The 17,327-nt window shown below is 38.3% G+C and overlaps 1 protein-coding gene across 2 annotated transcripts in view; it reads right to left on the bottom strand.

The window, feature by feature from the left end:
* The window catches only part of LOC139947896 (EVI5-like protein), a 55,277-nt gene that overhangs the window by 37,226 nt on the left and 724 nt on the right, over window positions 1-17,327 (bottom strand). For both annotated transcript variants that reach the window (XM_071945741.1, XM_071945742.1), the window contains exons 2-8: window positions 14,104-14,545; window positions 13,185-13,440; window positions 12,192-12,416; window positions 11,348-11,422; window positions 10,813-10,938; window positions 3,044-3,187; window positions 2,240-2,329 (exon numbers count right to left, since the gene is read on the bottom strand). In XM_071945741.1, coding sequence (XP_071801842.1) covers window positions 2,240-2,329; window positions 3,044-3,187; window positions 10,813-10,938; window positions 11,348-11,422; window positions 12,192-12,416; window positions 13,185-13,440; window positions 14,104-14,510 — 1,323 coding nt within the window. In that variant the 5' untranslated portion in view covers window positions 14,511-14,545. The remainder of the gene's footprint in view (window positions 1-2,239; window positions 2,330-3,043; window positions 3,188-10,812; window positions 10,939-11,347; window positions 11,423-12,191; window positions 12,417-13,184; window positions 13,441-14,103; window positions 14,546-17,327) is intronic.

The raw sequence follows: 17,327 nt of genomic DNA, 5'->3' as shown, positions 1-17,327 counted from the left end.
ATAAACCACTCCAGTCAAAATATGTACTGAACCGTTCGGCCAAGTGTTTGAACCATTGAATCCTTGATATTTGTTAATGAAACGAAAAGAGCGGAAGAGCACAATGACGACGGTGCTGTGTGCGTGCATAACTGACAAGAGCATAATTCCAGTCATTCTCATCCTTTCAAAAGAGCTACACGCCATTTTATAATAACGTACAATTTTCTACAAGAGCCTTACATTGTAGACACTGTACACTTTTGTTACCCAGACTGTAGTTAAAGGCAGTGGACACTATTGGTAATTACTCAAAATAATTTTTAGCATAAAACCTGATAACGTTTTTAGCTTCAAGCAAACTTGGCACGTGACCATAGAACACACAAGACGCATGGTAGTGATATTAGCCGTGCAATATAGGTTTTTATCACCACTCCATTCTGCGAATCTGATTGGAGGATTAGCGCGTACTTGAAGATAATGTGGATTATTGTAGAACACTGTACCCATAATACAAATGAGATAAATCTTTCTGACGATCACACAGTTCATTTTTTTAACTGTGTAGGAATTTTTTATTCTCGTTTCAATTCTGGTCTAACTTCAAAATACCAAGTCATAAACCACAAGGGAAACTGACTGCATGAATTATAAATAATCTTGGGTTAAAAAAAAGACAAAAACCTAATTTTAGGAAGATAATATAAACATTACTTGACTTACTATGGTGTGGTTAACAAGAATTATCCCCAAGTTGAGACAGGTACATGTAAACGATTACACACTTTATTGTACATGCAGTAAGGACAATATGAAACACCAAAAATCATCGTTCCAAAATCATGGCAGAAAGGCAGAGTACATGTAGAACATGGAGTTTGCCAACAAGTGTCAACAAAGAGGCTTATAAAGGAAGTGGGCAAGAGTTAAATCCAACAAGCGAGGGCAGTCCGACAGGGTCGTTCAGGAAGTCACAGTGATCTAATTTGGTTGGAGAGTCAGGCTGACTTCTGATATAGTGGACTGAACTCTGTCCATAATTAAATCTTTGTGTTACATTCCTTTCAGTTTCTTTGTAGTTTCTGGGGGGATATCATTTGAAATGGAGAGTTCATTAATTTTGCTTTTATTTTCCATCTTTGGCCAGCATATGAAGTATCAATAATTTTTACAGCTAAACCTAGGGCTAAAACAATAAGCAAATATGAAACGACAGAAAGCAAGGAAATGTTACAAAAACAAGACAACTTTTTCGCTGCTAAAAGCAAATCCATTGCTGCCACATCAGTGGCTGTAGTACTGGCCTTTCCAGCAGTGGTCCCTGGATAAATTAGATTCACACTACACAAATGAGTCACCATGAACCCTTTATATTTTTCTCACCAAGGACCCTGGAGAAGACCACTAACAGAAGTCACCACAAGGCTTAAAAACAACAACTTTGACATGAATGATTATCTTGACACCCCGTACAACTAGACCAGGTCTAAGATCTATCAGCAAGACACTCCATGTTCCCCGAACTCGCCTCGCCAGTTACGGGGACAGGGCTTACTCCGACATAGCACCAAGACTCTGGAACTCACTTCCGGAATACCTCAGACTAGTCCACAACATCACTCTCTTCCAGCAGAAACTCAAAACACACTTGTTCTTGCTTGCTTTCCAACATCTTTAAAACAAAACTTGATTGGCGCCTTGTTTCTCTTTTTCAGTAAAGTGCGCCATATAAATGCTGTAGTTTATTATTATTATTATCAGGATTGAGATCAACAATACAAGAAGGCCAAGAGTGGGGGATCTGTTTTGCCATACCAAATTGTTTGCGTTGGACTCCCTGCATGGTTATTGCATGATTTACCACTGACAATCAATACAGGTGCCAGTCTATTTCCCGGACAGTGCTAGTTCTGCGTGAGGGAATACCACTAAACAAACTCCCATAGCATACAGTGCAAAATGCTAAATATTCAAAAATACACGAAAAATACTTAGAAGTCTCTCAGCTTTTTGTCCAGTTTCAAAAAGGGAAATTATTGATTTACTCCTAAACTTTCATCCTCTGCTCATTTTGATAAGGGGAGTCCCAGGCCCTTTGAGTTATTCTCCTTCAAAAATAAAAACACCCCTGCACCACTGTAATTTTCCGAACGTCCGAGCATCAATCTTGAAAAATGAGCCTACAACAATCGTCAAATAGGACCAATTGTTTCAGGGCCTCTTTTGTTCTAAGGTCCAATGCTTAAATGTAACTCACCCTTAACATTTCTTCCATGTCCAGTCTCAACAGATCGTCGTAGTTGAGTTGCAAAATGGCAATGCCTACCCTGAAGATGATCTCCATCCCCTGAAGAAACCAAACAAGATAAATGAGAGTAAATGTACATCAATATCAATGAACCTGGCTGAAAAAAAAAACACCCCACTTTACTCGGACAGAATTAAAGACACTGGACACTATTGGGAAATACTCAAAAAAAATTGTTTAACATATACACTTATTTGGTAACATGCAATGGAGAGCTGTTGATAGTGGGTGCATTCGTTTTAGCTTCCCTGGGTCGACCCCGGTCTGCCCCGGTGCGTTCGAATAGCATTCGAGGGGCTCACCCGGGTCAGCCCCCAGTGCCCTGCTTGTGGAGTGGGTCACTTGGGGGTGACCCAATGTGCATGAAAACACCATGAGAGGGCGAGGTGATCGTTCGTTTAGCTCTTGTCAGGGGCTCACCCGAGTGAGCACCGCAGGGTTGACCCAGGGAAGCTAAACGAATGCACCCACTACAAAACATTGTGAGAAACGGCTCCCTCTGAAGTAACGTAGGTTTCGAGAAAGAGTGGTATTCAGACCTCTGGTCTGTAGTCTCTTGCAGCAAATTTTCTGCTCCTCATTTGATGTGTTGGTTTCCACAGCAATAAATCTGAAACCACTTGGTTTGTACATTGTACACAGTCTTGCCTTACACTTCTCTTGCCTTGTCCGGCAAATTTAAGTTTTTTTTTTCCTGATATATGTAGTGATTTTAGGTAGTTGTATAGGAGATATTATGATCTTTATTCTCACCTCTGATATGAAGACATCCATGATCCTTCTGGCAAGAGATATCGGAAGAGCAACTGCAAACAAGGTAAGGAACCACGGCGACGCAAAGATGGAGGTATGAAAGCCCTGAGATGTAAAATGCCTGTACAGCTCGGGTAGTAGATCCTGCAAGATAACAAAGTGAGATTGAAGAGATTAATAATGAAATAAGTATGCAATTATTAGTCAATTATTAATTCCTTTTTATACAAATATTTTACATACTTTTTTTAGGAGAGGTCACCATATCCCAAGTTCAGAAAACTACTCCAAGTCAGTAGAATTAGTTTAAAGCAAAACAAGTTCTCAGAAAAACAAATCTACGCAGCAAAATTTATATATTAAATACACGAAGCGTTACAGGATACACTGGAATATATACATGTACCTAAATGTTTTTTAAACAAGATACAATAAAAGGCCACGAACTAGCATTTTCAACCACTTCAAACCATTTCAAAATGGCTATTTTGATCTAGTGATGTCTTGTTTTGTTTTAAAACACGGGATATGGAATTTCATGGGTTTATATCATGATTAAGAATGATAAATGAATGAATTTAATAAACGAACAGTACTAAAGGTTTCTATTCACTTGGATTTTTTTGAAAAAAAAAAAAAAAAAAAAATCAGATTTAAAACCCGGTAGAATTTCATGCCTAATTGGGACTGAACAAACGAGGTCTTTCATTAAATACAACAAAGCATCCAGGATGATCCTGAGCTCCTACAATCAATACATGTGCCTTTTGTATGTGCTTTTTTCTGGACGTTAACGATCTGAAGGTCACAAGCAGCGCACAATTACAATAATGCTTAAAGATTTTCTGCGGATCAAAAGGAAGCAAGATACTAGTCTACAAATGGTGATACGTGTGATATGGTGATTTTGCCTGGTAAGCATACTCTGGGTAAGTAAATCTGTTTGTGCTAAGCAGCTCTATAACATGGGGCCAAGATGAACGAATCAGCAGATAATTTCCGCTTAATAAAAAGCAAAATCAAAAGCATCTTCTTGAAGTTAGCAATATTGCTGGAATGGTGTGTTATTGTGGAATGGTTATTGAAACGTTAACAGTGTTTTGGTATGTATTTTGTCTGAAAATTACATGTTAAGTGCACAGGAGTCCATATTGTTTTCATAATGTTCATCAAATTTATTAAAAAAAAAAAAAAAATTGTAATTTCAGTGAATCCATTTATAATAAGAATTGAGATGATTGCAAACTAAAAAATGTACATGAAGACTGATTTTAGTGTGTCACATGCTACAAAATGTAATTGAACCAATCATCCAATACTTCATACCTATGCCCAATTTCATAGAGCTGCTAAGCACAAAAATTTGCTTACCGCGAAATTTCTTACTTGGTTAATACAGGATTACCAACCAATTTGGTATTTGTTGCATATTGCTTGTTACTTGTGCATGTATTCAGCTGTTGTTTGCTTATCCTGAAAATCACGTGGAAATTTGGTTTGTAATCCTGTTTATATCAAGGCAAAAATTTCATGCTTAAGCAAATTTTTGTGCTTAGCAGCTCTATGAAATTGGTACTTTGTCTTCTTAGTAATGGGGGGGGGGGGGGAAGCAAGGATGTCTCTGTTCTAATGATAATATCTGTAGTAACCCTAGTATTAACCACAAATACAAGTCTGGTGAAAAAACAAATCTTAGCGATCGTCGAAGAGCCATCAAGAGCATAAAATAGAGAAGGTCACTCAAGAACTCATACATTATTATGCCTCAATGCACTTAAGAAATCAACACATGTTATTTAAGTATAACAGCAAATTACCGACCCTAACACAAACACGCAAACAAAGGAATATTTCCCTCTGGCCAAAAAGAAAAAAATAAGAAGAAAAAAAAAATAAGAAGGGCAAAATGCAATTTCTGCACTTTGATTGATACAGTATCCCGCATGTATTTTTGAGGGCATTAAGCCATCTGGGACTTTCATGTGGGGAGTCGAAGGCCTCATCTAAGTCTTCATGAATACTGACTTCGTTATCTTCGAGAGAAACATTTCAAGCGTCTCGCCCCGCAATCCCAGTTGAAAATTATCTCTTATCTGTGTGTTAAGCTCAGTCTTGGTTTATGTGTATCCTTAAGAAGCACTGCATTTAAGACAGCCAGTCTGCCTGCTTCCCATGGTACTGATACAGAGAGCTTGGGTGTCATTCAGTGTTTATCATTCTCTTCGAAAATCTCTTGTGGGGCTTGCCGTAGACCAGACTGACAAGTGCACAACTGGAGTCAGACAACGGACAGTGACTAGACAACTCTACAAGAGGGTAAGCGACACATGCATGCGTTTTAAACACTCTATGCTCTGACGACCACTCAATGTTTTTCTTTTTCTTTTGTTCTATGTGGAGGGTAATCCTTGGTGAATATTTCACACCATCTGTCAAAACAGAGAGGTTAATGGGCATGTTGTTAGAGGTTGGGATTCTGTTGGATCTAGGATGTATTTTCAGGGAATTCTGAGGGGGGGGGGGTTGTCAAGGGCAATGACCTGCATAAATGACCTGGAGCTGTTGTTGTCGAATGTGAGATGTTGTGCAGTACAATGGCTTTGAATGGTGCGTAGTATGTAAGGGGTTAGGCTTATCAACCTGTGTTGAAATAACGAGTTTCTGCTTTTCTATCTCTCTCTGGAATAGGCTTATTACTTGCTTCATGTTCTCTTAAAGCCATTGGACACTTTGGGAACAGGAAAAAAAGAAAAGTTCACAGATTTACAAATAACCTACAGGCTTTACAGACGGTAATGCTAAAAAACTTCTCTTGAAATATTATTCCATGAAATGCTTTACTTTTTGAGAAAACATTAAAACAATTATCAGTTCTCGATATCGAGAGTTACGGATTTATTTTAAACACATGTCATGACACGGCGAAACATGAAGAAACAAGGGTGGGTTTTCATATTGTTTTCTCTTGACTCCGATGACCGATTGAGCCTAAATTTTCACTGGTTTGTTATTTTAAATGTAAGTTGTGATACACAAAATGTAGGCCTTTGGACAATAATGTTTACCGAAAGTGTCCAATGGCTTTAAAACACTGGTGCCATTGTACTGTCTTGAACAGTCTGTTTGTAAACAAATTGTGTGTAAACAAATTGTGTGTAAACAAATTGTGTGCAAATATTTTTAACATCTAAAACATTTCCAAGTTCACAGCAGTAGAATTTGAATAAGGAACTACATTGAAATCCATGAATGGATCAAACTCACTTATAAAAAAACACTTGTTAAATGCGTACATGTACCACAAAAAAAGATGTTGGATATTGTCAGAAATGACATTTGTGGTACACATGTAGGCCTATATGTACATGAATACAAAACTGTATCCAATCAGCAGAATATAAATGACGAACTAATCCCAGAATGAATAAAACTCTCTTGATTTTGAACAGTTGTTATTGCAGTGACCGGATGGAATAAGTATTTGATCTTGCTGCATTATTTATTCAAATTGCCCACCCGTTAAAGGTATTACACAGGTTGGATAGAGCTGACAAAAATAGTTGCAGTGTTCATGTTTTTTTTTGTCATCAACTAGTATTAAATGAAATAAAAAGACCTGCGAAAAAAAAAAAAAAAATGGGCTTTATCCAAAAGGAGACAATGCACAATGCACATTTTTGAAAAACAATGCACATTTTTCATCATGTAAATTACATTGCCCTTAATCTGGTTGCAGCGATGCAAAATCAACTGAATTTTTTATCAGATGTTTTTCTCTAATATGACTTAATTTTGTACTGTTAAAAATGGTATGAATAACCAGTTTGAAACTTAAATTATACTACAAATGAGGTTTTATCCTTACCACTCCTGCATAATACATGTACCTTTGAAGTATACCTGTGGTTTTTGGAACATACTTATTCCTGTTCATATTACATGAAGAATTGAAAGTTTGGCATACCTTTTCTAGTGCTTACAATTAGCTGCGCTATGAAATGGAAACTCGACAGTAAGCACAAAATCGGCCGTTAAGCAGCTCTATGAAATTGGCCCCTGATTACCATAGCAACTATCTCTACGACACCCACTTGTGTATCGCGTATGCCACTTGCTTCATACTCTGTCCAGCGCCACACACATAAGACACAGAACTATATACGTAGTCATTCAATAGGCCGTACACTAGCATCAGAAACTTGTTTAGTCTAAAAATAGATTATGGCCTGATATTTCAACAAGAGAAAGACTCCGCAAGGGTGAAATGACAGGCCATTAACCTTTTTTTGCATTGGTTGTAGTAAGTAGTTTACCATACAACAGCTAATTCTACTTTCAAAATAATAAACCACAAAGGAAACTGACTGGTTAAAGTTTTAAATGATTCTATTTTTTCAGGTATTTAAACTGACTTTCGTCAGACTTCTTGGCATCATGTGCTCTTGCTTGGTCCTGATTGGTTGATTTGCATCAAGGGGAGGGACCTATACCTTTGGTTTTGCAACCGTTCGATTGTTTTCTTTTTCCAATTTAAAGGGAAGGTACACATTTGGTAATTATTCAAAACAAATATTAACTTAAAAAATGACTTGGTAATGAGCATTGGAGAGCTGTTGATAATATAAAACATTGTGTGAAACGACTCCCTCTGATGAAACGTAGTTTTTGAGAAAGAGGTAATTTCTCACTAAAATAATAAAAGACTTCTAGCTAGAAGTCTTTTATTCCTATATGAAAGCACACAAATTCGTCCAATGAGGGCATTTTTCTTTCATCATTTTCTCGCAACTTTGATGAACAATTGAGCCCAAATTTTCACAGGCTTGTTATTTTATGCTTATGATGGGATACACCAAGTGAGAACACCGGTCTTTGACAATTACCAATAGTGTCCAGTGCCTTTAAATCTGTGTGCAATTTTACCCCCAAATCACCCATTTTATCATTTGAAGGCATTTCTTAATGACTGAAACTATGCAGTTAGGAGAAGACCTTCTTAATCTTTAAATAGCTACCTCTGATTATTAACATTTGCTTGCTTGGTTTGCTCACTTTATAGCATTTTGATCTTTTTGAAAAAGCACTTTATAAATGCTTTGTTGTATTCTCAAATATGTATGTAAAGGATAACTAACTTAAAAGCACCGGACACTATTGGTAATTACTCTAAATAATTGTAAGCAAAACAAATTTCTTGGTAATGAGCAATGGAGAGCTGTTGATAGAATACAACATTGTGAGAAACGGCTCCCTTTGAATGAAGTAAGGTAGTTTTTGAGAAAGAGGTAATTTCTTACTCAAATATTAAAAGCACTCAAATATCTGAAAGCACACAAATTTGTGCAATAAGTGTGTTGTTTCTTTAATCATTCTCTTGCAACTTCAAAGACCAATTGAGCTCAAATTTCCACAGATTTGTTATTTAAAGGCAGTGGACACTATTGGCAATTACTAAAACATAATTATTAGCATAAAACCTTACTTGGTAACAAGTAATGGGGAGAGGTTGATAGTATTAAACATTGTAAGAAACGGCTCCCCGAGAAGTGACATAGTTTTCGAGAAAGAAGTAATTTTCCACGAATTTGACTTTGAGACCTCAGATTTAGAATTTGAGGTCTCAAAATCAACCATCTAAAAGCACACAACTTTGGTGACAAGGGTGTTTTTTCTTTCATTATTATCTCTCAACTTCGACGACCAATTGAGCTCAAATTTTGGCAGGTTTGTTATTTTATGCAAATGTTGAGATACACCAAGTGAGAAGACTGGTCGTTGACAATTACCAATAATGTCCAGTGTCTTAAATGCATTGTTGGGATACACCAAATGAGAAGACTGGTCTTTGACAATTACCAAAGGTGTCCAGTGCCTTTAAAGGAATTCCCACAAGCTTCTCTGGCAATCAGTGGAGCCAGTTAGTGTTATCTGGGCGTGGTTTACATCGCACTCTATGATGAGGTCATTACTGGGCTTAATCAGAAAAATGCAGTATGGTTCCCAACAGGTTGAGATAACCTCTAGAGTTCATGTCAAGCCAGGTATTCAGGATAACATGATTGAGCCAATCTGGGCCCAATTTCATGACTCTGCTTACCGTAAGCACAGAATCGGCCCTTACGGCAGCAGGGAACTTTGTGCTGACGGCAAGCGTGTTTGACGGGTTAGCGGCGAATTTTGACTTCTGCACGTGCGTACTCCGTGTTATTAGGCATTCTACGCTTACAAGGCTAGCGCAGAAACTCGACGCTTGCACGTAAGCAGGGAATTGTGATCGTAAGCGCAGATTTCGGCGGTAAGCAGAGACATGAAATTGGGCCCTGCTGGTTACTGTTAAGCAAATTCCTTTATGCTCCCTGTCTGTCTGTTGTATTTATTGATTTTCTTTGGTTCCTAAATAAAACACTTGCAGCCCACAAGCTAAATTGCGCGCAGTGTTTGTACATGAACATTAAAAAACATTCAAATATAACAATTACAGAGTTAAACAAAATTACTATAAAACAGAGGCAACAGCATAAGCAATCAATTATAAAACACTTAGTTTGTATGTCAAGATAAAAAGATAAAATTTATTTGTTCAGTAACCTGGTGAGGTATGGCACAGGAATGTTCTTAAATCTGCTAAGCAGGATTCCGGTCACATGTCAAATGGTATTAAGCTGGTATCATTTGCTGGTTATCGAAATAGTTTAGAGGTAAGTAACTTGTTGTGCTTGGGGCAAGCACTGTTAGGGTGGGCCTTAGAATGCTCCCTAATCACGTTTACAGGTCAAAGGTCACGCTTCCTTTAGGACTTGTGCTTACAAGCTGTGTTTCTTATGGGTTCATCTACAGTATCACTCCTTTGTATAACAGCACATTGTTGCTACAGCAAACCTCAATTGATTATACATCATGTACTCCCACCATTTTAAATTTAAAATCCTACAGCTCTTTCAAATCATTTTTTAAAATGACCTGATACAATCAAATTACAAATCTCAACTCAGGAAACTAGATTTCTTACTTCTGTGGCTGATGTAACTTGAGTAACAATGGAACTGTCCATGGATGCAGGGCCTAACTTCATGGCTCAGCTTATCGCCGAATTCGGAGCTTGTGATGACCATTCTTTGCTTACAGGGCAAGAGCTAATTATCTGTACTAGCTGTGTACAAAGTGAAGAATGACTAGAATGTGGACTATGAATACATACAAGCAAGCAGAAATGCCTGCTAACACGTGGGAGTACACTTGACAAAGGCGCAGAATTCATTATTTCCATGAGAGCTGATTCTTTGCTTGTGGTAAGCAGAGCCAGGATTGGCCTGCGCTAGCTGTGTAAGCGAAGAATGCCTAGTTACGAGGACTGCACACACACGCACAAGCGGAAATTCCCTGATACGATTGACCTAAGCATAGATTTCCCTGCTTCTGTAAGCATTGATTATTTGCTTTAAGTAAGCAGAGCCCATAGAGTTATATATAAGAACTAGAGCACGCACTGGCCTATATACGCTATAACAGCTATCTCACAGCGTGTGTTTGTGCGGCCATTTTGTAAGTTGAACAAACAGCATCGCGTGAGCATTCAATAAAAAAACCCTCAAACATGTATTTCATATTCAACGCGCGTGCAGAATGACGCGCTTGTCATCTTGCGGTCCCGTGGCGTTTGTGCGCGAAGCATCACTCGTGCGCCCTCTAGTTCTTATATATAACTCTATGGCAGAGCCATAAAAATGAGCCCCAAATCTAACATAAGTAAAGGTATAACTCAGACTTACCTGTAACATGCACTCTAGTTGGAACATACACAAGCCGAGTTCAGCCATGCTCGGTTTGAAGAGCTCTCGTAACCTGTAATCCTGCATCAATTTGACGAGTACGCAGAACGCTTCTTCCTCAGGCATCTAAAAAATCAAAAATCAAACGTCCTTCATAGGCTAAAAAACAGATACATAAGAAATACGCGGTTCAATTGAAAGACCTGTTTATGTTAACCAACGTTCATAAATACCTCAGACAGTTTCGCTATTCCTATTGGTGGAGAGCGTCGTCACGTGGGTGTGTATAAACCTTTGTTTATGACCAGTAAAAAGTTTTGAAACATGGGCGTGACACGCAAGCTTGCACATGTGTTCATAAGACAGTTTCTTCATTCCTATTGGTCGAGAGCAACGGCCGGGACAGTTGTGCCACATCACGCGATACGCGCGACGCGCACAGCATTCCCTTATAAGGGCACAATTTGACTTCCCCCTCCCTCCTTTACTTGAGCCCTGAAAATGGTGTCACTTTAATTGGAAGAGTATTTTTTACCTGCATGAGTAGAAGTCCAACTATAAATCCACATCCCTGGCAGTAACCGACCTCCCGATCATGGATTGAATATGCCTGCAGCAATAGAAAACAAACACATAACAGAAAAGGCATGTAAGTATCAGACTAGAGACTAGGGCTGGAGTAAGTGATAGATTTCAAATCAATACAGAAAACAGAGGGAACACAATAATTTGGTGGTAAGCGGAGCAATGAAATTGGGCCCGGCCCTTGCTAGAAATAACACAAACAAGCCCTACCAATCACATCAAGCCCCATACTTCACGGAGGCAAGGAAGGCAGCTGCCTCCATGCCCCTTGGTCAATTCCTTTAGGCCCTTCAAATGACCCGGTAGAAATCTACAAATTCCTTAAAAAGCAATTGGACACTTTTGAAATAGGAAAAAAATTAAAAGTTCACAGACTTACAAATAACTTACGGGGTTTACAGAAGGTAATGGTGAAAGACTTCTCTTGAAATATTATTCCATGAAATGCTTTACTTTTTGAGAAAACATTAAAACAATACCAATTCTCGATATCGAGATTTACAGATTTATTTTAAACACATGTCATGACACGGCGAAACGTGCGGAAACAAGGGTGGGTTTTCCCGTTATTTTCTCCCGACTCCGATGACTGGTTGAGCCTAACTTTTTACAGGTTTGTTATTTTATATATAAGTTGTGATACACGAAGTGTGGGCCTTGGACAATACTGTTTACCAAAAGTGTCCAATGGCTTTAAAACAGTGCCCTTTACCAAGGAGAAAATGGCTCGGTGCCCTTGCTCTTACAAAACACACAAAGCAAACAGGACTGATCTCATCCCTCTGAATACGAACCTTCATAACATTAAACAGTGTCTCCTGTCCCGGCCCATCTTTCTCCTTGAAGAAGTCGTGCTCCGGGTACGTCCTGGCAATATCCCTTCGGATGACCTTCTCGCACGGCGACGTCATCTTGAGATACTCTGCGTATTTGTCCTTGAGGGGCGAGTGGAAAGCGTTGCACTGCAACTGCCACACTATGCCCCTGAAGTGATGGGGTATGCCTAACCGGACCAGGTCCTGATGAGAAAAATTGTCAATAATGAATTCTAATACCGTTTTTTTTTTATCAAGTAATAAACCACAAGGAACTGACTGGGTATGTTTTAAATAGTTTGGTTTGAACCCTAAACAAAGGGCTGGATAGCTTAGTTGGTAGAGTGCCGTTATGTTAATAAGGAGGTTGTTAATTCAAGTCCCGCTCAAGTCAATTTTCTCATTCAAACCCAAATCATATAAACCCATACGAGGGTCAAACTACACTTCCACATGGCTGTAAGAAAAGACTTTTCAGGCCTCATTAATAACAGTTTTCTGATTGTTACCAACGGCAAAAAAAAAATCAGAAAACAGACTAAAGAAAGAAGAATATCATGCTTGCAATAATAAAGCAATTCTACCTTAAAGTTGCTTACAGGCCTGATACTTCATGGAGGCAACGAAGGCGATTGCCTCTGTGTCCCCTGGTCATTGCCTTGGTGCCCTTGAAATGCTCCAGTGCAAATTTGCAATTTCATCATAGGGTGCCCTTTACCAAGAAGAAAATGCCTTGGTGCCCTTGCCCTTTCAAAAACGAAGCATACAGGCCTATGCTTAGCCTTCCTCTTGGAGTAAATATTCCTAGACTAAGGTAAGCAGCCAAACTACCATGTTAACTCAGACAGGCATCCTGCTTATTTCTGCTAAGCAATAATGCCTGCTTAAACACAGCTCTATGAGATTAGGCCCAGGGTTCACACTGTAGACAAAAATTACCTTCCTTTCCCCCAAATAATAAAGCAATTCTACCTTAAGTTGTTTCGACTTCTTCTTGGAATACTCCTCCCAGTCGTTGACAATCTTCCCCCAGATCAGCCACTTGTCCTGCATCCCGAGATCGTCCAACGTGTCGTTACTTGAGTTAATAGCGGAGCATGAGACCTGTACGTTACTCATGTTGCTCAGGGTTGAGCCGGTAGAGCGGAGGCTCGCGTTGGAACCCCGTCTGGAGGACTTGGTGGAGTCTGTGATGCACTTGAGGGACTTTGCATCTGCCTCGAGAAGTCTGGGATTTGGAAATCATGAGAAATTGTTATGTTTTAAGGATTATCATGGTATTAGTTTTAAAGGTAGGGTCACAGATTTTTTTTTTCAGTGCATATTTTTATGCACAAATTATAGAGAAAGATCGATAAAAGTTTCAGCTGAACACATTGTCTATTTGCTGAGAATAAAAAAGCACAAGACTGTCACTGTAATTTCAAACAATCCATGCACGATTAAGGGAGGTTTTTTGTTCCTTGTAGAGAAAAAGTAGGAACATTGCAACGAGTATAAGGTGTGTCCTACAGTACATGATGGTGTAGGCTTTCACATAATAAACTTTCAGGCCTTATTAAAAAAAAAAAAGAAAAAAAAAAAGAAAAAAAAAGTAAAAAATTTGAGAATTATACTAAAAAAAGTTTTTTTAGCAATGTTTTCAGCAAGTAACCTGGCATACAAAAATGTACAATTCGTATACATGCTTTATGTATTTTGAAGTTGTTATTGTTTTTAAACAAACTGAACTCTGTAACATACACAAAACATGTACATTTTTGTACACATGTAGGGTAATTTTTCTCTCTGACATACTGAAGCAGATCTATTTAGTGAGCATTATTTTCTGGCTAGGTATAAATAGATCAACGAATTGGTCCCTAGTGAAGTGGTCTCCTATGGTACTTACTTGTTTGCCTGTTCTAGCTTGGCCAGGAGCTCAGCCTCCGACTCCCCCGTGATGGAGTTGATCGATGGGAGAGTGGTGGTCTCGCTCGTCTTGATCTTGCCGTCTTTCTCCTCGTCACTGGTCCTCGCTGTCTCACTGGTCCCCGTTGTCAGCTCCCCGGTCCCTTCTATGTGTATCTCCGGTCTGGGACTCTCCTCTGATACTGCTGTATGATGCTCACTAGAAGTACTGGCGGCGCTGTCTACTGGCGTTGAAGGTTTTACCAGTGGTGAAACTTCTTCTTCTTCGCTTACATACAATTCAATTGGTTCTTCAGTTTCTGTATCGACTATACTCTCATCTTCCGTAACATCCTGGAATTTCACTTTCAACTCTGGTGGGGGCTTGACTTCAGATGCCGTTGCCATGGTTACTAAGGGGCCTCGATGACTTGCATACTCAGCTGATTGGAAAAAAAAGCAACATTTATTTTACAGTTAAAATTATTTGAGTTTTTCCCTACCCAGGATCTAGATTGCTTTTTTATCTTGTGAACATAGATCGTGTCACACACAGCAGAGATTTGTGAATTACGGACATTACTTCCTCGGACTATTTCAATACACATCCATATTATTTGTTTTTTCACCATTACAGGTGCAACGATGTGAAGCAATGTATACTCAGAACTTTGCCCTAGTTTTGTGAAAACAATTTCTTTATCTCAATGAAAAAATAACATTTATCCCACATCCAACAGCACTATTGTCAATATAACCATGACAGCAGAAAAGGAAAACAAGAAGAAGTGTTCAGTTTTTAAATGTGGGAGGAGATCCCCCAAGTTTAGAAATTAAAACCCCAAAAATCAGGTTGGGACTGAACATCCATTCCACATGCAATGCCTCCAGTCTGAGGCGGTCTTCAAACTCGGGTCCATAGAGGTGGAATGCACAAGGCGCTTACAGAAGTAGAGAATTTCGCATTTACATCAAGCGTATTTCACGATGTATTAGCAGATAATTTTTGTGTGCATACTCCACATACATTGTACATACTAGGCATTTTTCGCTAACACTGAAATTTGACGCTTGAAAACAGAAAAATGGTGATCGTATGGCATAATTTGGCGGTAAGCTCAGCCGTGAAACTGGGCCCTGATCCACAGGAGCACATTCTGTAATACATGTAACTGAGGAAGCGGTGTTGTAGTGTGAATGACACATTGACTTCCCGACAGGATATACATTGTAAAAACATTTTGTCATCGAGGGTTTACCTTTAAAGGCAGTGGACACTATTGGTAATTACTCAAAATAATTATCAGCATAAAACCTCACTTGGTAACGAGTAATGGGGAGAGGTTGATAGTATAAAACAATGTGGGAAACGGCTCCCTCTGAAGTCGCGTAGTTTTCGAGAAAGAAGTAATTTTCCACGAATTTGATTTCAAAACCTCAAGTTTAGAATTTGAGGTCTCGAAATCAAGCATCTGAAAGCACACAACTTTGTGTGACAAGGGTGTTTTTTTCTTTCATAGTTATCTCGCAATTCCGACAACTAATTGAGCTCAAATTTTCACAGGTTTGTTATTTTATTCATATGTTGAGATACACCAACTGTGAAGGCTAGTCTTTGACAATTACCAATAGTGTCCACTGCCTTTAACTAGTCATCATGAAGGAAATTACGAGCTAATTTTGTATGACACTACTGACCTTGTCAGCTAAGTATTTACCAGATTTAGGAAAAAATATATTCATCACATGTTAAAATGGGAAATACAAAGACACAAGTAGAATACTCAAATGAATCATTTTTAAATGCAATACTTTGAAGAAACTGGACACTATTAGTAATTTTAAAAGACCAGTTTACTCCCCTGGTGTATCTCAACATATCCATAAAATAACAGACCTGTGAAAATTTGGTCTCAATTGGTCGTTAGATTGCGAGATAATAATGGAAGAAAAAACACCCTTGTCACACAAAGTTGTGTGCTTTCAGATGCTTGATTTCGGGATCTCAGAATCTAATTCTGAGGTTTCAAAATCAAATAGTGTCCACTGCCTTTAAAACAATACATATTCAGATTGGTAAATTTCTTCAATGTTTCCTGACTTTGTAGAAAGTGATAGAAAAAACAAATAGCGCTCATTACAAAACTTTATCACAGCGCTTTAACCACATGAGTACAATTTGCGGTACCAGTACGTGAAGGCTTAAAGAAAATACGCTGTACCGTACAGCGGTTTTTTCTGTAGGTGTAAGCCTTCACTTAAAGGCACTGGACACTATTGGTAATTACTCAAAATAATTATTAGCATAAAACCTTACTTGGTTACGAGTAAAGGGGAGAGGTTGATAGTACAAAACATTGTGAGAAACAGCTCCCTCTGAAGTGGAGTGGTTTTCGAGAAAGGAGTAATTTTCCACAATTTGATTTCAAGACCTCAGATTTAGAATTTGAGGTCTCGAAATCAAGCATCTGAAAGAACACAACTTCACGTGACAAGGGTGTTTTTTCTTTCATAGTTATCCTGCAACTCCGACGACCAATCAAACTCAAATTTTCACAGGTTTGTTATTTTATGCATGTGTTGAGATAAACCAAGTGAGAATACTGGTCTTTGACATTCAGACAATGACCAATAGTGTCCACTGTCTTTAAGCTTTAAAGGCATGTTAAGTAATGGTATTACAGATGTTTCATTGGTAATTACTCATTTAAAAAAATGAATGACCATAAACAATTATTTGGTAAAGAGCACTGGAGAGTTGTTGATATTATAAAATATTGTTAGAAACAACCTCCTTTGTGCCTTTTATTTAGAGTAAAAAAGGTAATTTTTCACAAGAATTGAACTTGACAATTTAGTCAGCCAGCAGATCATATAGCGCCCTCTTTGTCAAGAGCCGACATTTGTTATTTACAATAATGATAATAGTGTATCTTTTAAGAATACATCATAGGAAGTCACTCACAGCGACAATAATTTATCAGAACGGTTCAATTTTCGAAGATAAAGGCGTCCCCTTAACTTAAAAAAGCATTCACCATGCATGTTCAGTCATCATCAGAACTGTTGTTCGGACGATGTATTGTACGTGTAGGTGTCGTCATCAAAATTCAAACTAATAAAATATTCATTCATCATTGTTCATACATTCTCTACGCACAACAATAACAAAAACATCAAATATAATATTAATAAGTTAATAAACATTTAATAAATAAATAGAAA

Source organism: Asterias amurensis, chromosome 15, assembly GCF_032118995.1.
Source record: "Asterias amurensis chromosome 15, ASM3211899v1".
Lineage (NCBI taxonomy): Eukaryota > Metazoa > Echinodermata > Asteroidea > Forcipulatida > Asteriidae > Asterias > Asterias amurensis.
This window is presented reverse-complemented; position numbering and strand designations above follow the sequence as displayed.